The sequence below is a fragment of the Macrotis lagotis genome, chromosome 1, assembly GCF_037893015.1.
Source record: "Macrotis lagotis isolate mMagLag1 chromosome 1, bilby.v1.9.chrom.fasta, whole genome shotgun sequence".
Lineage (NCBI taxonomy): Eukaryota > Metazoa > Chordata > Mammalia > Peramelemorphia > Peramelidae > Macrotis > Macrotis lagotis.
The window spans coordinates 18144116-18165186 of record NC_133658.1 but is presented as its reverse complement, the minus strand read 5'-3'; the positions used below and the strand labels follow the sequence as shown (position 1 = coordinate 18165186).

The following is a 21071-nucleotide window of genomic DNA, read 5'->3' as shown; positions in this document are numbered from 1 at the left end:
CATTGCAAGTGGCTTCATATCTGAGCCTCACCATTCTCATAAGTGAGATAAGGATGAGGGTGCTTTCTTCACAGGGTGATGGTGAGTGTGATGCAAGGAGCCTTGAATGAATAGTCTGAGGGCCAGGCTTCAGCCCCTGGTTTGTGTTGTGGTCTCAGTGACCTCAGACAAGTCAGTTAACTTCCTTGGACCACTGGAAAATAGAGACATTGACCAGTGACCTTCAAGTTCCTTTTAGCTCTATGGTGGTCATTTATGAAATGAGATAATGTTTGTAAAATTTTAACATTACTGAAATACCAGATGTTATGAATTTCCCATCCTTTTCACTCCTCAACCCAACCCCACTTCCCTATTTGAGGAGTAGCAATATATAAAGTTGGCAACCAGTGAAACACTGAATAGAGCACTGGTCTTGGAATCAGGAAGATGCTTCTTCCTGTCAAATCTGACTAGCTGTGTGGCCCTGGGAAAGTCACTTTACCCTGTTTGCCTTAGTTTCCTCATCTGTAAAATGAGCCAGAGAAGGAAATGGCAACCACTCCAATATCTTTGCCAAAAGACCCCATAAGAGAGGTCACAAAGAGTCAGTTATGACTGAATATGACTCAAAAATAAGATTGTATAAGGCATGCTGCCCTGGGTCATTCTTTTCTCTATTTATTTTTTTAAAATATTTTTTCTGAATCAGTCAGTTAGTCAACAAGATTTTAGTCATTGCCAGCTCTGTGTGAGGCATTGTGCCAAGTGATAGGGATACAGAAGCAGGTGAAAACGGACCCTGCTCTCCAGAAGTTTATATAATCAAGAGCCAACATGCAAGTAATTATGTACAACTTGTAAATGAGAAGTCGTCTCAGAGGAAAAGCACTAAGGATAAGGGGGATGAAGAAGATGGCTAAAGATTTAAAGTAGATGTTGGCCCAGGAGTCCTAAAGGGACTGAGCATCCAGTGGGCCTTAGGCCTCTCAGTAGGCAGTATTGGGGGCCAAGAGAATTGTGGGTTCTCAAGGATGAAGGACCTAAGGATGCTTCTGTCAGGGGCATCTGGGATGTAGATGGGCAATCAGGTTACTTTCCCCTGTCTCTCTCTCCAGAGACTAAAACTGCCATCTTTGAGGTCTGTATGGGAAGAAAGAATGAGTGAGGAGACATGGTCCAGGCAAAAAGGGATCAATATCCATAATATTTAGAGTGCATAGGGTCCTGTTTGATGATCTAGGCCAGTGATTCTCAGTCCATGGCCCAGAGAGTCCCAATACTTGAATGGGTTGAGTTGAAGTCTTGTGTGTAAGCTTCAATGGTAAGTCCATAAGACTGGAAGCCCCTTGAGGGCAGGGACCATCTCTCAAGCTCCAAGGAGCTTGTTAACAAAGCTAGTGGCACTCTTACTTTGTCAAATGACTGGCGAGCATCTAGTGAAACTCATACCCTACTAGTTTTCTGTGGTCATTTCCCCCTCTAGAGAACCATCAACCCAGTCCGACCCCTTCATTTGGCAAATGAAGAAACCGAGATCTACAGAGTTTGGATGACTTGGCCAAGATGGGTCTGGTGACAAAATAGGAATTAGAACCCAAGTCCATTGAGTCCAAATCCAGTCAAGCTTTCCATTGGGTGGTCTGGGCTTTTGTTCCTTATATATCTTTCTCAACTGGTATCACAGTGCACTGAATGGAGGTCCTGGAGTTAGGAAGAACTGAGTTCAAATATGACCTCAGACACTTACTAGCTCAGTAACCCTGAGCATGCCATTTAACCTCTGTCTGCCTATTTTCTCAATTGTAAAATGGGGGTGATAATAAAAACTCCTACTTTCCACGGTTATTGTGAGGTGTATCTGGGATATTAGTAAAATTACTTAGCACAAAATGATACTATATAAATTCCCTTCCCTTATTCTCCTTTCCCCATGTCTTATACCCCTTGATAATTATCTAGCTAATACACTTTGGTATTCAAGGAGACAACCTTGGCCATGTATTTTTTTTTTTGCAAGGCAGTGGGGTTAAGTGACTTGCCCAAGATCACACAGCTAGGCAATTATTAAGTGTCTGAAGTCAGATTTGAACTCAGATCCTCCTGACCCCAGGGCTGTTGTTCTATCCATTGGCTCTGGATTCTTGCCCTTACATAGGACCAGGCCCTGTTTGGGGATTGCCTGAGATCTGAGAGAAGTGAGTCTTTCCTTCAAATTTCAAAGATTCCATTGAGTTTCCTTCTAGATATCTCCCAGGGTCCAAGTTTTGCTTTATCCCAACCTGAAAACGAGGTTCTTACTGAATTCCACTGGCCAGGCCTCCTTTGAGAAAACCTGTGACTCTGTTTTTCGCTCTCCAGGCAACATGAAACTGTGATTCCCAGTGAGGTGCCCCTGGTGCAGGAGCTCACATCTACCCTTCGAGAATGGGCGGTCATCTGGCACAAACTCTATGTGGTGAGTAACCTCCCAAGGCCCAGAGCAACACTGACATTATATATAGGATTCTCTGCCCACAGAACTCCACCTCTGCAAAGAAGTTTGGGGAGATACCATCACAATTCTCTTCTTTTTTTACCATGTACTTAGTCAGTATATTTTCACTATGTCTACTTTCAGTTTTTTCATCTTAGAAAGTTGCCTGGGATCCTCTATCTTGTGCTTACAAGAAGTGGGACTAGGACCCTAGAGTGAGTGGGAGGAATGCCTTCTAGTTCTAAATGGTCACATCTGGGTTAGAACTTCACGAACATATGATACCTTACTTTTTTATTTGTTCATGTCTTACTTTGCCTTAATCTAGACCATAAGTTCCAGAGGTCTGGAACCATGTCTTATCCAAAACCATGTGCTTGATATAGACTGTAACAGTGCTGAATAATTGTTCTTTGAATATAATTGTTTATTCATGTCTAACCCTTCATGACCCCATAGACCATAGCTCTCTTGACCCCTCTATCCTTCACTGTCTCTCAAAGTCTGTCTTTGTTCACATTCATTGTTTACATGACTCTATCTACCCATCTGATTATCCATCTATCCCCTTTTCCTTTTGCCTTAAGACAGCTAGGTGACTCAGTAGATAGAGCACTGTCCTCGAACCCAGGAGGATGAAAGTTTGAATCCAACCTTACTAACTATGTGACCTTGGGCAAGTCACTTCACCTTGAATGTCTCACATCCAAGACCATCTCCAGTTGTCCTGATTCCTATGCAGCCATTGGACTCAGATGGCTCCAGAGGAGAAAGTAAGACTGATGGCCCCATAACACCCCCTCACTCATATTTACTTGCCTGTCATGGCATCACCTTCCTGATGTCGTGGTCTTCTTTGAGAACAAAGGACAAAGATCATCAACATAAGAGTCTTTTTCCATTGAGTCCCATATGTGATCAAAGTATTGAAACTTCAACTTAAGTATTTGACCTCCCAGAAATTAATTGAGCTGTTTTCTTTTAGTATTGACTGATTTGAGCCGCTCCTTGCTGTCCAAGGATCTCTCAAAAATTTTTTCTTTGAATATATGAATGATAAATAGATTAAAGCTTCATTGTGTCTACTAGATAATCATGCCAGGCCTACTGGTTAGAATGGGCAGCAACAAAGAAGTATTGGTCAAATTATGGAATCAAGACTTGGAAGTTGAAAGGCACTTTTTAGATCATCTTGTACAAAGTCACAGATGATGATTTTCTTAGCTAGTAAGGATCCATGATGAGATTTGAATCCAAGTCTTCCTGATTCTCAGCATTTTATTCATATTTAGATTGTGAGGCCAGAACCCATTCTAGGTGACAACAAGATAGCACACAGGCATAGAATTGGATGACCAGATATCTCTTCCCGTCTCATCTAACTCCCTCCTTTCCAGATGAAGAATGAGGGCTAGAGAGGTCTAATCACTTGCCTAAAGTTCCATAGTAAGTAAGCTCTGAAAGCAGGACGTAGAATCATGAGATCCTATGTTCTTTGACTCCCAAACCATTCTTGTTTCTTCTTCTCAACCTTGCTACCCACATTAATATTTTAAACTGCCTCCGTGGAAGCCTCCTGTTCCATGAGAAGCATTGCATTTGCTAGGAAATGAAATGCTCAGAGAGCCCTGGCTCTCCATGGGGCCTCTTCTTTTTTTCTTGAAAGGCAACTGTGTGCTTTATTATCTGTCGATATTTCAAAATGTCTCTTGGCTGCTATTGATCGACTCAATGGTGATAAGCCAGCAAAACTCTTTTAAACAATTATGATGGATCTGTAGCCTGCTCCTACTATAGATATGGACTATAGATATGGACTCATAAATTAAACAGGAAACTATCAACAAATGGCATCCTCCATCTTTCTTGTTACTTAATGGGATCCTAGCATTTCCTTTCTTAAAGTATCAACCATCATCTCGTGTAATTATAGAATCTTAGGGCTAGAAGATTTTCGGTCAGTGGTTATACCAAAGCCTTCATTGGACTGGTGACAATACCAGTTAGTAATAGACCCGGGCAAGACCCCAAAGGTTTATACCACTCTGACTGCCACTGGTGCTCAATGGTCATTCCATGCCCCTACCATGTCACTAGCTTCTTTTGTGGAGGGAGTTTCTTCATTCCACTGGAACTTGTCTGTATTTTCCTGAGAGATACAGCACTGAATTTGTACATCTTAAATTTTAAATTTCACCTTAAAGTCACATTACTGAATTCTCAGTTGGTAGCTGCCCATGATGGTTATTCCAGGTGTGACCCCTAGGCAAGTTTCTTGCCCTCCTTGAGCCTCTGTTTCCTCATCTACCAAATGAGGGGATCAAAGATGCAACATCACAGTGATAACTCAACTGTGGAGTTATGGATTCAAATTCTGTCTTAATCTCTCAGCTCCCATCATTTTCTCTGGCTATTATTACCTCTGTCTGGAAGGCTCTTTCTCCTCCCTTCTGCCTTCCTTTCAGTCTTAGCCAAAGTCCCTCCTTTTACAGGAAATCTTTCCCAATCCTCTAAATTCTCATGCTGTTAATTATTTCCTTTTCTTTCCCACTCCTGTATTTGCTTATTTTCTCTCTCCCCTTAAACTAAACTTGAGGGCAGGTCTTTCACCTCTTTTTGTATCCCCTTCACTTAGCATAATCATTGACTTTCATTTCTTTGGATCTCAGTTTATAGAAGGAAATGGAGACTAGTGATTGAACCAGGGTTACAAAGGTGGTTAGTCTTTGTCTCACTATGACCTGAATCATGCTCAAGAGGAGACCAAACATCTTATTCAAGACTGTGGCCTAAGTTTCTAGTGGCCTCGGACTCCCAGTAACAAGGCCAAGCATTCGTCTGTGGAGATAGCCTCTTGAGATTGGGCCACGGTCCAGGGGGACACTGCTGGAGTTCTCTGCAGGAGAGGGGAGGGATCAGATTCCAGAGTGAAAGGCTCTGTTTTCAGAGCTGGAGGGTATCCTGTGTGACCATGCAGACTGCTCCCCCTGATTGCTGCCTCACCATCTCCTAAGGGCATTTTCAGCTGCTGGGGAAGGAACAGGAAATGTTTTTAGATAAGTCTGGTACATGCCTTCTTTCTTTTGATGGAAGCCTTGAGCTTAAGAATTATTTGTTGAAGGAAAGCTAAGAGAGTCCTTTAGAGAAAAGTAGGACTTAAGAACTCTGGGTGTGTCCTCTGCTGTCCACCCCAACTCCCCCCCCCCACATATTTGCTTTGAAGGAGGAGCTGATGATAGCAAGGGTGGTTAGGTAATGTCCAAGGAGAGGTTGGGAAAATTTTTATTGCCCTAGAGATACTTGAGAGTTAAGTTCCACCCTTCCTTACCTCTGGCAATACAGGGCCATAAAATCTCAGAACAGGAAGGGACCTGGGAGGCCCAATTTGAGACTGAACAAGAACCCATGAATCCCCTCTGCAACATGATTAGAGTAAGATTCCTACAGAAGATCCAGTTATCAGTGGAATTATTTATTCAAATAGGACTGGAGCTCCAGAGAAACCCTTGGGCTAGCTATTTCTATACCTAAAGCTCATCTACATAGAAGTAAAAATTAAATAAATTTAAGATGCTAATGTCACTAAGTTTTGAGAGTTTAGAGAGAAAGGGGATACAGGTCAAAACCTTAAGAGTATGACATCAGGGAGCTGTTGCCATGATGTAGGGGATATATTACAGATAATGACCTTTACGAAGAGGCTGAGCAGTGGTCAATTAGGTGGAAAGGAGAACCAAGTGAGAATACTCTCAGGATATTCCAGAGAAGACTATCTGGGGGGAAGGATCAGTAGTGTTGGATATTAGAGGGAGATTAAGAAGAATGAGTATGGAGAAGAAATGAGTGATTGGGAAGTTGAGTTATTACTATGGAGCCAGGTTGCAAAGGTTAAGAAAGTGTGAGGAGAAAGGAAGTGGGAGGGCACTGAGAATAGATGGTTTTCTGAAGGCATTCTGGGGAGGAGAGGAGAAAAACCATCAAGGAAGGTTGCCTTTGATGACCTTTTGTTAAAGGATGGGTCATGGAGGGTGTGTGTGTGTGTGTGTGTGTGTGTGTGTGTGTGTGTGTGTGTGTGTGTGTGTGTGTGTGTGTGACAGAGGAAAAGCCAGAAGAAATTGAAGAAAAGGAGAGAAGAGGAGTGATGGTTGTAGAGGAAATCTTCTAGAAAAGTCCCCAGACTCTCAATCCAGTGTTCTTTTCACTATATATCAAAAGGTTATTGACAATCTGGGGTATACACAGCTCCAGCAGGAGGATAATGAAAGAATATGGTTTTAATGATTGATGAAAGGAACTGATGATGTTTGTCCTTCATTTTTGAAGGAGACTATGACATCACAGAAGTGATGCTGTGACAAGCAAGTGAATTGAATTTGAGTGAGGGGAGCTGTGCTAAGTCACTAACCTCACTTTCTCCTCCAGAGTCATCTGGTTTTAGTGGCCAGATAGGAATCAGGATGACCGGAGATGGCCCTGGAGTCAAGGCAATCAGGTTAAGCAAGGTAACACAACTAGAAGGTATCAAGTGTCTGAGGTCACATTTGCACTCAGGTCCTCCTGACTCCAGGGCTGGTACTCTGTCAGCTAAACCACCTAGCTACCCTAATGATCAAAGGAACTAAGAATTTTTTAACTGAAGAAGAGAAAATTTAGAGATCATAGAATCTTATATTATGGGTAAGAAAACTGAGGATCAGTGAGAAGAAATGACTCAGCTATTTTGCTTTCACACAGATAATAAGTAACAGAGTCCAGCTTCCAATCCAGATTATTTTACTCCAGGAGAGAAGTTGGTGAACCAGAACTTAGGTGTCCCAACCCCTCATTTGGGTGTTCTTTCCAATTTGGGACAGCGACCCTTCCAACATGGGGATCCAGTAAGTCAGCTCTTGGTTTGGGTGGGGAACCAAGCCCAGGTTTAGATTAATCTCATAGTCATACATTATTCTCATGACTTAATGGATAGAGATAACATAATGGAGTCAGACTCATCTTCTTATATGGATAGGTCACTCAACCCTGTTTGCCTCAGTTTCTTCATTTGAAAAATGAGCTGGAGAAGGAAACAACAAACGACTCCAGTATCTCTGCCAAGAAAATCCCAAACGGGGTCACGAAGAGTCAGACACAACTGAAAAACTACAAACAACAATCTCATATTCAGGGTTTCTTTCAATAAAGATTCAGGCAGCCTTCTTGGACAAATAGACTGCAGAGCTGGCACCAATCCATCCCTTGGTAGTTGGTGCCGACTCAGATAATCTTGGGGCAGTCTCTTAGCTGGAGGCTGTGTTTATCTCTGTCATATTGCAGAGGAGGAGAATTCTTGTCTAAGGTATAAGAGATTCAGAAAGGAATGATAGATTCAGTCAGGCCTTTGTCCTTGTCCCCGGCCTGGGGCCATGTAATGCCAAAGAGTACATTACCTTCAAGGCAGGCCATTCCATTTTCTGCTAGCTCTTCTTAGTGAAAATTCCTTCTTCTACTGAGCCAAAGCCTATTTCCCTGCAACTTTCCAGCTATAAAATCTAGTTATGATTCTAGAATCCAATAGTTAAGTCAAATCCCTTTATCATGTTTCAGGCTTTGGATTATTTGAAGGCCACAATCTTGTGGTTCTGTAGAAAAAGCCTTGAACTAGAATATTGGACCAGGAGTTAGGGACCTGAATCCCCTAAATCCTGATGTCTCCTTCCTGTCTCCTTCCTTGATAACCCACAGATTGGGTTATCAATTGGTCAATCAATCAGCAAGCGTTTATTATATGTGCAAAGAAAGAAAAACGCAGCTCACTGCCCTCATTCCACTGAGAGAATCACCATGCAACACACTCACTCACATACACAATCTGATCAGAACATATAAGATAATAGTGTAGCACATGGGTTCTTCATCTTGGGGCCACAGTTCAGGAGTTCATGATCTTAGATGGGAACATATTCCATCTTTGTTTTCACTAGCCTTAACTGAAATTTAACATTTCCTTCAGCTCTGAATGTAGGCCGCAAGTATTCTACTGAAAAGGGGGTACAGAGGCTTCACCAGCCTGCCCAAGGGCCCCATGATGCAAAAATGGTTAAGTATCCCTGGAGGAGAGGGGACAAGGAAATACAGAGAACATTGGAATCAGTCATCTTCAGGACACTAATATTTTAGAATGGAGAGAGAAAATTTGGGGCCATTCTAAGAAGCCATTTGATCTAGGCAGGGGGACAACAACCACACCATTGGTCAGTTTCTTGAAAAACTTTTTTTAAATTTTTATTTATTTAAGGCAATGGGGTTAAGTGACTTGCCCAAGGTCACAGCTAGGCAATCATTAAGTGTCTGAGGCTGGATTTGAACTCAGGTCCTCCTGATTCTAGGGCCAGTGCTCTCTATCCACTGTCACCTAGCTGTCCCCTTTCTTTTTTCAAAGATTTTAAATAGTGCAATAGAAGTTGTCCTAAAGAGATTTTAAAAGGGAATTCCTAATGTAGCACCTCCTAAACTTCTACATCAAATGACTCCTCTAGGCCTCAGTTTCTCCCTCAACAAAATTAGGGGATTGGATGAGCTAACTTTTAATACTCCTCTGCTCTGTGTTCGTGATTCACTGTGTCCTGGATCTTCTCTCTGTTGGATTAATCATTCTCATTTCCTTTGGTCGGTCATTACATTCATGTCACATGAGTTCCCTCACCCCATTGCCTTCCTTCTTGCTGGTTATGTTCTCATTTTTTTTTTTTTTTTTTGCAAGGCAATGGGATTAAGTGATTTGCCCAAGGCCCCACAGCTAGGTAATATTAAGTGTGTGAGGCCGGATTTGAACTCAGGTTCTCCTGATTCCAGGGCCAGTGCTCTATTCACAGTGCCACCTAACTGCCCCTTAAACAACTTTTTCAATAATGATTGGAAATTATATATATCTTCTTTTCTCTCCTGAAATCTCCATTTCTTCCAGGCTGAACATACTCGGTGCCCCCATAGAAGTTCTTCTTTGGCATGATTTTAAGTCCTCCCTCTCGTTCTGGTACCCATTCCTTTTCACCTGTTCCAAACTCAGTCCCACCAGGGTCAACTCTACATTTTAAGAGGTTTTCCCTGAAATTCGAATTTAACCTGAAATCTGCCTCCAGGTTCTTCCCACCTACTTTTTTTTAATGAGCATTTTTTATTTTTTAAAGTTTTTAAATTTTTATGGTTGTTACAAGGCAATGGATTAAGTAACTTGCCCAAGGTCACACAGCTTGGCAAGTATTAAGTCAGGTCCTCCAGACACCAGGATCAGTGCTCTATTCACTATGCCACCTAGCTGCCCCCACCCATTTCTTTAATAAAGTATCACACTTTATTGGAAATACTTCTGCTGCTGCTTCTCCTAATCACTTCAAATCTTTTTTTTTGTTTCCTCATTTTTTATTGTTTTTTTTTAAAGAAAGATTTTATTTTGAGTTTTACAATTTTCCCCCCTAATCTTGCTTCCCTCCCCCTACCCCCCACAGAAGGTAGTCTGTTAGTCTTTACATTGTTTTCATGCTATGCATTGATCTCAGTTGAATGTGATGAGAGAGAAATAATATCCTTAAGGAAGAAAAATAAAGTATGAGATAGTAAAATTACATAATAAGATAATGCTTCTTTTTTTTAATTTGACTGTAATAGTCTTTGATCTTTGTTCAAAGTCCATAATTCTTTCTCTGGATACAGATGGTATTCTCCATTGCAGACAGCCCCAAATTGGCCCTGATTGTTGTACTGATGGAATGAGCAAGTCCATCAAGGTTGCATCACCCCCATGTTGCTGTCAGGGCGTACAGTGTTTCTCATCTCACTCAGCATCAGTTCATGCAAATCCCTCCAGGCTTCCCTGAATTTCCATCCCTCCTGGTTTCTAATAGAACGATAGTGTTCCTTGACATACATGTACCAAAGTTTGTTCAGCCATTCCCCAGTTGAAGGACATTCACTTAATTTCCAATTTTTTTGCCACCACAAACAAGGCTGCTGTGAATATTTTTGCACAAGTGATGTTTTTACTCTTTTTTAATCATCTCTTCAGGGTATAGACCCAGTAGTGGTATTGCTGGGTCAAAGGCATTTATATTGCCTTTTGGGCATATCTACTTCAAATCTTAATCTTTCCTTCAGGCTAAACATTCCAATATCCTTCAGACACTTATTCCTGATCTCTAGGTCTTTAACCTTCCGAAGTCCCTTTCCTGGACAAGCTCCTTATTTGCCAGTTTCCCTCCTACAATGAGTCACCCATTGATATGGGACTTCAAAGAACATCTCACAATGGGCAGTTGTCCCCTGACCTCTTCTGATTTGTTTTTATTTTAAAAGAGGGAGGGACCCTCCTTAGAGAGATCTCAGTAGATAGATGAGGTACAGAGAACCAATGAATAGGATTTTAAACCTTTCTTTCTGAAAAGTTGGAAAACATAGAGCTGGAAGGATCAGGTCATAGTTACACAGAGATCTAGTGGAGAAACATGGACTGTTGGACTTGCCCTTGGGAAGCACCTGGAAAATGCTTTTTCAGTTTTTCAAACAAAAAAAGAAAACAGCAGTGGGGAGAATAGTGCAATTCAGGGGAATGGGACTGGACTAGGAATCAACAGATCTGTTTGGGTGCCCAACTCTGCTCTTCTAAATTTTTATGACCTCACTCAATTGTATTGGGTCCTTCATCCATCAAATGATCCTTTTGAACCAAATTGGCTCTAAAGTCCCTTTCTGTTCTAAATCTATGGTGCTATGGACTTGAAGACCAGAATGATTGATTCTTTATTTGGTGGTCACATTTCCATCAGGATTAATCAGACTCAAACTTGATTTTTTTTTATACTGATGGTGGCCACTGAATCCCTAGGATTATGCTCCCAGGAGTGATTTCAGCAGGATGAGAGTTCCAAATTAGGTCCCACTGTTTTATTACCAGGAAATGAACATTCCTATCAAAACCTTCAACCAGTTTTTCAAATATTTTATTTGTGATTTGCAAGAATCATCCCCCCCATTCTCCCTTTCAATTCTGAAGTTAATGAGAGTGGAGATGTGACATGGTAATTACTGGGTAAAGAGAAAAGTGATGGTTGGATTCCCATTCCCTCCCCTTCCATTCTGACTTTTTTTTTTTGATGGATTTTATAATGTGGCAGTAGAAAGAGCCCTGGTTCAGGAGGCAAAAGCCCTGGGTTCAAATCCCACTTTTGATGATTATCATCGGTGTGACTTTGGACAAATTTTGTAACCTTCCTGGACCTTAGTTTCCTTGTTTGTAAATGAGGAAGGGAAGACTGCAAGGCTTATAAAACCCTTTGGGCTCTAGCTCTGTGGTTCATATTCCTTTCATCTCTCTGAGCCCCAATCTATTCATCTGTAAAATGAGATAGCTTCTATGGTTCATTCTTCTATGAACCAATGAACTTAATCCTGGACAAATGTGGGACTCAGTTTCTTCATTTGAAAAATGAGGTGGTCAGTCTTACTGGCCACTAAGGCTCCTTCTCTATTTAGAGCTATGATCCATTTCCAGGACTTTCTTGGAAGTACTGTCTAATGACTTTTTCCATGTCTCTGTTCTCATGGGCATCCTCTTCCAGTGGTCTCCTCTCTATGGGACCTCTCTTCAGTAAGCACGCTAAATTAATTTCTTTAAAGTAAAGGGGACAATTGAGACCTTCAGCTCATTTACTGAGATTTCTGATGGCAGGGGAAAGTTAAACAGAGTAACTGCCATTACCCTGCTCTGTGAGGACTTGGCCCATAAGGTTGACATGCATAAGTCTTCATTAATGTGTCTTTGACAGGGTCTAATTTAATTGAAACTAGAGAGGAAGGAAGCTGGGCAAGAACAAAGCAGTGACTGCCACATATTCCTGGGGCCTCTTGAACCCATGTCATGTATAATGAAGAGATCATTTAACAAGCTTTTTATCTAATCACCTCAGAAGAAATGGAGCAGGGAGAATTCATGGGATTCTTTTCATCTTGAAGAATCTGGGGTTCTATGAATAAAAAGATTGTGTTTTTTTTTTCTTAAGCTAGTTAGGAATCTCAGATGGCACAAAGTAGGCTGCAGGCTTGATTTCTCACCACCACCACCACCCCCTATGAGGTTTCCCAGGAAAATGTTAGCTTGACCGGAGAAGAACGGGTGGGCCACTGTTTATCAGAAACAAGTTTTAACAACAAAAATACAAATAACCCTATGTTCTTATTTACTTTTCTGGAGCCTGGTTGTTTGACAAGATTTTAAAAAAGAGAAATGTTCTAGAATTAGTTAAAGAATGGGACCTTGGAGGATATTGCCTCCAATTCTTGCCCCAAAGTGAATCATCTCAACATGCCTGGCAAGTAGTGGTTCTCCTTTTGTTCAAAGTCTTCCAGTGGATGTTGGGGGTGGGGGGGAGAGAAGTGAGAAGTCTATACCACCTAAGAAGGTCCAATTTCCAGTGGTCTCTTTTTTTCTTAGGATGGAATAAAATCTGCCTCCACCATTTCTCCTCTCTAGGATCAGTCAAACAAATGTCATTTCTCTTTTACATAAAATCATTTCATGGCCTTTGAAGAAAGGATTTTGATTCCCTTTTATCCAGAGTTTGTTTTTAAGTCATATAACTGTAGTTCTTCAAATGAAGCTCCCAAGTTGCAGTCTCTAGGCCTGTCATTATCCTGATATCTTTAGAAATCAGGGCTGATCAGTGTTTTCCCCTAGCTAGGGAGGGTGTGGGAGGATCCTGGGGTGAGATCCGGGTGGGAAAGGAGTCTAGAAAGTCTGGGGAGTCCAGGACTGGGTAGAGTTTCAAGTGCACATGGCTGCCATGGCTATTTCTTCAAGAAAAGATTCCCAAGGTGAATCCTGCAATTGGAGGAAGAAACCGTAAAGGTTGCAGAGTTGCCAGGCCACTTGGGTGAAAGGGAGAATGGTCCAGGGAAGGCACTGGGATCAGGAAGACCTGGATTCAAATCTCACTCCATACACTTAGTAACTGTGTGACTCTATGCAAGTCATTTAAACTCATTGTGTCTCTATCCACCATCTGCAAAATGTATGAGGCTTATAAGGTCCCTTCTAACACTGAGACTCTAATCCAGCGATCCTTTGCTAAGTGTGGCTTACATCATTGGTCCCAAGGAAGACCAGGGTCAGAATGTGAACGTGGCAGAATAAACTCATCTCTTCCACGAGAAGGAAGGGGTCGGGGGAGCTCAGATTTCCCACCCTGCTCCAAGGGAATGACCACAAATGCCATGTCTGTGTCCTTGCCCAGAGTTACTCCAGTCCAGGATCTACAGTCTTTTTCCTTTTCTCCCTGCAGAACAACAAGGTCTCCCTCTTCCGCCAACTGCAGCAAATGACCTACAGTCTCATTGAGTGGAGGTCTCAGATCTTGTCAGGAACCCTCCCTAAGGATGAACTGGCTGAACTCAAGAAGAAGGTCACAGCCAAGATTGATCATGGCAACAGGTAAGCCAGGGTGGAAGCCAAGCGACCACTCGAAAAATGGTTGACCTTATTAGTGATGGACAAATAATGCTGACACTACCACTTTCTTAAAAAGTAACGGAAGCCCTATTCCTCCTTCCCCTCTGCAAAGCCTTAGAGAGTATTTAACTCTCAACCACAGTTTCCTGTTCTATAAAATGAGGGCAGTAGCACATGTACTTCCTCCTTGGAATAGTTGTGAGGAAAATCTTTGGTGAAGCTTCACGCCATTCCGAGAGCCCTAAAGATGGCCTTGGTGCCAGACCTCAGAGGACCCTTTGGGACAACAACTGTGCTAAACCCTGGGATTATGAAGAAGAACATGAGAGTCCCTAATGGGATGGAGGGTAGACCCCCAGCTAGCCCAATCCTACTTTATTTTACACATGAAAAACTGAAGTCCAGAAAGGATAAGTGACTTCCCAGATAGAGTTGGAGGCAGGATTTGAACCTCACTTCTTTGATACTTCATCCACGGAGCTTTCCACTGGTCAAACTGTCTGCACCATGGGGAACACTCAATGATAGGATTACAGATCTTTTTGAGTGCTTACTAAGAACACAATGGCAGCAGAAACTGGAGTGTTTGATGAATAAAGAATGAATCAATTAGTGAATAGTAAAACTTTCAGACTTAAAAAGCATTTTGTTGTTTTTGCAAATCATTTGACACATTCCCCAGATGTAGACAACAAGTATTATTATACACCTCTTACAGATGAGGAAACTGAGATATGAGACAAGGAAGTGACTACTAATTATGGCAGTGCTGTAAGACCCCAGAACTTCTGACTTAAATGCTATTGTATCTAAACACATAAAGAACAAATAAATGAATTACAAGGAGAAAGGTAGCAAAACTATAATATTGGGAAGACCTCAGGGTTCCCTTTCAAAGTTATGAAAGCTAATGAAAAGCAACAGAAAAGAAGTTAAGGTCCTGAATAAAAATGTTTTCCAATTTTAATTTTTTTATTAATTTTTTTCAATTAATGAGCATCAGTCTTCTTTCCCAGGGATCTTCCTTCCTCCATTCTACACTGGGAAAAAGAATGAAAATCCCTGCAGGTTATTCTTGGTTGGAAATCCACATCTTTGATTTTCAGAATATCTCATTTCATTGCTCTTTGGTCCTTTAAAATAGAAGTCATTCAGTCTTGTATGAGCTGGACAGTGACAGTGACTCCTTGCTCAAAGCATTTTTTCCCTTTAACCTGGAAGTTCTGGACTTTGGCTATCATATTCCTGGGAAGTAATTTTCTTGGCAGATGCTTCTCTTCCCACATTGCTCTCTAGTACTAGGAGATCTGGGCTTTTGTCCTAGTGATTTTGTAAAATTTCTATTTGGGTTCTTATCTTTTTGATTGTGACTTTCAGGTAGCTCAGTGACAAGGATTTTTGTCCATTTTGTTCTTTTTTTTCTCCATTTTAGTGAGTCTGTTACTTAGGTAAAGTTTTATACAGTTAGTATCCAATTATTAAATATCTCACAAGGTCTCTCTTTCAAAACTTTCATTCATTTTCCTCATCTTGCCTGTATCACTTTTGTGTCATTATTATGCTGTTTTAATTCATTTTTAATTCAAATAATTTCTTTTTCAAATTTTTATTGATTTTATGGTCAACTGCTTTTCTTTGGGTCTTTGCTGTAAAATATTTTATAGATAATGTCTTGGGACAGCTCTGCCTCATGAAAACTCCTTTTCTCTCATTTGTTTTTTTTTTCCTATTAATTTTTTCAGTGATATGGTTTAAAGATGCCCCTCTGATAGACCCTCCTCTACTGCTGCCCACACTGCTGACCTTTTTGCTCTGTCCACATTATGTTTTGAGTAACTTGGAAGATAAAACCTCTCAATTCTTAGGCCTAATTGACTCTGTAATCCTGCTGCCCTATTAGTCTCAGATTGGTTTTGGACATCACTATGGGATAGGCTTGTCTCTGAGCTCTGGACAGTGAGCTCTGGGAGATCCCCAGTTGTTAGTTTAGGACCCAGGGAAGAATCTATCTGAATAGAATTTTAGAAAACTATCAAAATAGATCTGTGGTGATTATTGAATGGTAATACAAAGGAGCGTACATGTTTTTCAACTGTGTTTGGTACCTTTACGAAAACTGATCATCTATTAGGCCATAAAAAGATTATAAGCTAATGGAGAAAAGCATAAATATTAAATGCATCTTTTACTAGCTAGAGTACAACAAAAATGATTTCAATAAAGGACCATTAATGAAATGATTAAAAATTAACTGGAGATAGTTAAATATAGCTTATTCCTGGTTCCTTATACTCTGCTGGGCGGGATCAAATTTTGCCAGAGACTGCTGTTATCCTATAGAAGTATTTATGCTTAAACCCAAGGAGCCTACCTAGCAATCTGAAGTCTTTTAAAAATATTAATTTTAAAGATACTTTTAGCTTCTGTATCATAGTTATTTTAGGATCTACTCTCACAAACATACACACACACACACACACACGCACGCACGCACGCACGCATACACATACATGCCTCTACCCAGTGGCCATTTGCTCAAAGGAAATAAAAAGAGACAAGTAAAACCAAAAGGGACCATTTTTGACAGAGTATTCAACATTCCATACCAGCATAAATCTGACCCTATCTCTCCCTTACTCAGTAAAATTCAGTGGCTCCCCATTTGATATCCATAACAGAATTTATTGTCTTTCTCCCAAAGATACCGCTCTTCCCAATGAACTTGTTTCTGTTGGAGGTACTACTGTCTTTCCTTTTGACCTCAACACTATTCTCAATTGTCTACTCTCCTTCCGCCTACAGATCTGATTAGCTTTCAAGTCTTATTGTTTCCATCTCCACAATATCATTCTCTCCTAGCTGGGACACCATGTTAGTTGATATCCTCATCACCCTTCCTGGACTAATGCACTAGACTCCTAATTGATCTTTCACATATATATTCCATTATAATCCATTCTTCACAGCTGCCAAAATGACTTTCTCCACTATCAACCCAACTACATCACTCCCTTGCTCCATAATCCCAAATGGCTATTCTTTGCCTCTAGGATAAGACTGAAGTCCTTCACAGGAACCTGTCTGACATTATCCAATATTCTGTTTACCACACTGCCATGCAGTCAAATGTCTCTTCGCTCTAGGCCTCATTTGGCATTCATATCCCACCTCTGTGACTTTGCCCAGGCTATCCCTCATTCCTGCAAGCCCTCTTTCCTGCCCTTGGCCTCATAGAATTCGCTTTCAAGACAAAGTCTGACCTTCTTGCTCCTATTTCTTGTCTTTATCCTATACAAACTATGTGCAAATATATGCAAACGTGTGTTGTCTTCCAGATGTAGGTTTGAGAGTCAGAATTGTTTCATTCTTTGCTTCTGTGGCCCCAGGACCCAATACAAAGTGAATGTTTGATTAATGATTGTTAGTTGGTTGATTAATAGACCCCTCACTATCCAATCAGTCTTGTATTTCACTGCCAAAGTGATTTTCCTAAAATGTAGATTATGCTACTTCAACACCATCAACAAAGTCCATTACTTCCCTATTATTTCTGGGATAAAATTTAATTGTTTGGACATTGAATATTCTTCCCAGTCTAACCTTTACAATTGACTCCCTTCTACACACTTTGATGCCTCCATGGCAGCCAACCTGCCTATAAGTCTCCATTTCTCACCTCTAAGCCTTTGCATTGATCAACTGCCCTGCCTAGATTACACTCACTCCACAACTCTAACAATCCTTCTTGCCCTAAAACTTTACTTCTAGTGCCACCTCCTCCCTGAGTTTTTGCTATTCTGAATAGCTCCTAATGATCTCTCTTCCCCAATGATCTTGTCTTTATTTTACATATTTTCCCATATGTATGCCTCGTAGAATTGAAGCTTCTTGAGGATAGCCACTATTTCATTTTTGTCTTAATATCCCCATCATCCAACAGGATGCCTGTCAAATAGAAATTAATAAATGCTTTTTGATTGATTAGTTAATTAAATAAATGGATATCCATTTATTTTATTTTTTAATTTATTTTTTTTTAGTTTGGGGTTTTGTTTTTTTTTTTTTTTGTAAAGCAATGGGGTTAAGTGGCTTGCCCAAGTCCACACAGCTAGGTAATTATTAAGTGTCTGAGGCCAGATTTGAACTCAGGTATTCCTGACTCCAGGGCTGGTGCTCTATCCACTGAACCGCCTAGCCGCCCCCATCCATTTATTTTAAAAGCCTTCTATTCTCTCAGATGATTTTTTTCCCCTTTCTTCAGTGAGTCAGCTTTGACCCCTATCATGGTGATATGAAAAGCACACTGAACCTGGAAACAGAAGTGACCTGGATTCAAATCTTGATTCCAGGAATTATCAACTGTATTGTCTTAGGCAAGTCATTTTACTTCTGTAAGACTTAGTTTCCTTATCTGTAAAGTGGATAAAATAATAGAATTATTCTGTGGCATTTCTTAAAAAGCTCCCAGGTTTGAGTCACAAGGTCTGAGAGTTCTCGTTTTGCTAGCTGTATGAACAGGGGTAAATTTCTTCGCCTCAGGTCCCCTCTTTGAGAATGAAGAGGGATATTCATTGTAACTACCTTCATCAACTGCTTGAAGGTGAGTGAAGATAGTTTTTTGGATTTAAATCCCACCTTAGCCATATGATAACTCTTCCTCAGTTACCTTACCTGTAAAATTTCTCTACTTCATTTAGTGACTTCTAATATTCCTTCCATCTCATCTCCAAATCTAAGAAATTATGATCCTTTTTCCTTGGACTATGGTGAAGCCTGAAGGAATTCACATATGAGGAGGACTTTACAAATAAAAGAAGGTTCCCAGAACCCATGGAAGGATATTTTTTCACCCTTCCCAAGGACTTTGGTGGTGCCCACAGTATGATTCCAAATTTCTGAGGTCATTCTGACCCTCCCCATGAGCCAGTCTTGTCTTCTTGGGCTTTGGGGCCCAAGAACCTTGGCATCCAACTCCCCTGCAGAGCGACTTGTGTCTGCCTGTCCCAGCCAGCCCTTGGACGGCAGGCAGGAAATGAAGCTGTGCCATCACCATGCCAGGGCTTAGGCCTTCTCCTCAGCCAAGCCCCAATTTCATGGCTTTGAGAAAAAAATCAGGTGGCCCGTGGACTTGGCTGACTCAGAGCAGAGCCTGCCAAGCCTCCTCTAGCTTCAGATAAGTTAATGAAGATGGTTGGCCTTGGCAATGAGAGGCTTTTATTTTCTAGGGTCATTTTCCTCTGTTTGTCATTTATAGTTTCTGATAGCTGGAGCCCAGCCTATAGGAGGAGAAGGCTGCATTCTGGGCTCCCTTTTGTACTCCCAGGCTAAGTGGAACAAATGACTGTGCCTCCCTATGTCCCTAATTTTTGGAGGGGTGCATATATGGCTTTATAAAGTTACAAACTGGACCCAGAAGCAATGGCCTGTGGTTATTGGTTTGTGAAACCAAGATGATCTCTCTGTGCCAAATCTAAAAAAAAAAACAAAAAAACAGACTTGCTCTTTTGCTGATCTTTGGAATTATTCTGTCAAAGGAATCATGTTTTATGAGGTAATTATTAAGCATTATAGCAGCAATTACATTTTAATCCTTAGAAAAATCTGTAATCATTGCAGACTCTCCACCAATAAGATAGCCATGTCCCTAGGTGCTAGTAGGTGATCTTTTAGTAGAAAGATTTGATTTTTCTTTGTCTTTTAAAACATCACAATAAGGAGAACACTGAGTGGTGTTTCTATTGCATGTTATTATCTGAAATGTCCTTGTTTTTATGTTACATGCTTTAAATCTTATAATAAGGAGCAGCTAAGTGGCACAGTGGATAGAGCACTGACCCTGGAGTCATGATGACCTGAGTTCAAATCTGACCTCAGACACTTAATAATTACCTAGCTGTGTGACCTTGCAAAAGCCAAAAAAAAATGAAGAATAAATCTTATAATAATCTAGTAAGGAAAGATTCTAAGCTAGAACTAGATGAGATTGGACTCTGGGGCCCTTATTTTATGGGGGAGGAACAAAGGTCCTATTTGACCTGCCTAGTACATGACTAAAGTAGAAATTGAATCGGTTTTTCTTGACTCCAAATCCACAACTTTGTCCAATATTACTTTGGACACTGGATGAAACAGGTCTTTCTTCCATATTTGAAGAAGGCGGGGCAGTTAGGTGGCATAGAGGATAGAGCACCGGCCCTGAAGTCAGGAGTCCCTGAGTTCAAATCCGGCCTCAGACACTTAATGATGAGCTAGCTGTGTGGCCTTGGGCAAGCCACTTAACTCCATTTGCCTTTCCAAAACTTAAAAAAATACATATTTGAAGAAGGTTTGGAAACAAGGTCTTTCCAACTCGGGCTTTTGTGTCCTAACCTATTATTGCTGTTGAGTTGATTCAGTCTTGTCCAACTCTCCATGGGGTTTTTCTTGGCAGAAATATTAATGCAGTTTGCCATTCCTTCGCCAGTTCATTTTACAGATTAGGAAACTGAGACAAGTTGGATTAAGTGACTTGTTCAGGGTCACACAGATAATAAATATATGAGATTGGCTTTGACCTCAGGAAGATGAGTCTTCTTGATTCCAAGCCTGGTTCTTCTCTATCCACCGGGCCCCCTAGCTATCCCTCCATGTCCCTAACTGATAGGACACACTGCTTTTAACAGTGTTTCCAATGATGGATGTTCCCTTCATTGAGATCACAGAGGCTCTTTGGTTTAGTTTGGCCATCTGTGAGGGCACTGTGGTGTGAATGGTGGTAGCTTCATCCAACCAAAGGGTGAGAATATGAGTTATATTCCATCTACCCACCCTCTATAAATAAGCGAATTTGGAGCCATGCTGCCAAAGCATCCCCTTGATGTATTATTAGGAAAGCCTTTTCCCAATCAGTTAGGATAGCTGTTCAATCCCCTTCCAGTCCCCAGATATTGGCCTCTCTGTAGTGATAGCATAACTTTGGGAGCCACACCATCAGATGCACAGGAAAAATCCACCCTCCTTCCTTCTCCTTCAGGTTCATGTATCCCTTATCCAGCCCTCCAGATAACCTCATAGCTACAGGAGGACGAGGGGGCACCAATGGACATTTTGTCAGTCAGTCAAATTTTGTTGTTTACTTTGTGTTGGGACAGTTAGATGGTT

General features: G+C 41.1%; 1 protein-coding gene across 1 annotated transcript in view; it reads left to right on the top strand.

The window, feature by feature from the left end:
• The window catches only part of DOCK5 (dedicator of cytokinesis 5), a 244156-nt gene that overhangs the window by 91704 nt on the left and 131381 nt on the right, over window positions 1–21071 (top strand). The window contains exons 5-6 of the mRNA XM_074195275.1: window positions 2341–2437; window positions 13765–13913. Of these exons, the coding sequence (XP_074051376.1) occupies window positions 2341–2437; window positions 13765–13913 (246 nt within the window). The remainder of the gene's footprint in view (window positions 1–2340; window positions 2438–13764; window positions 13914–21071) is intronic.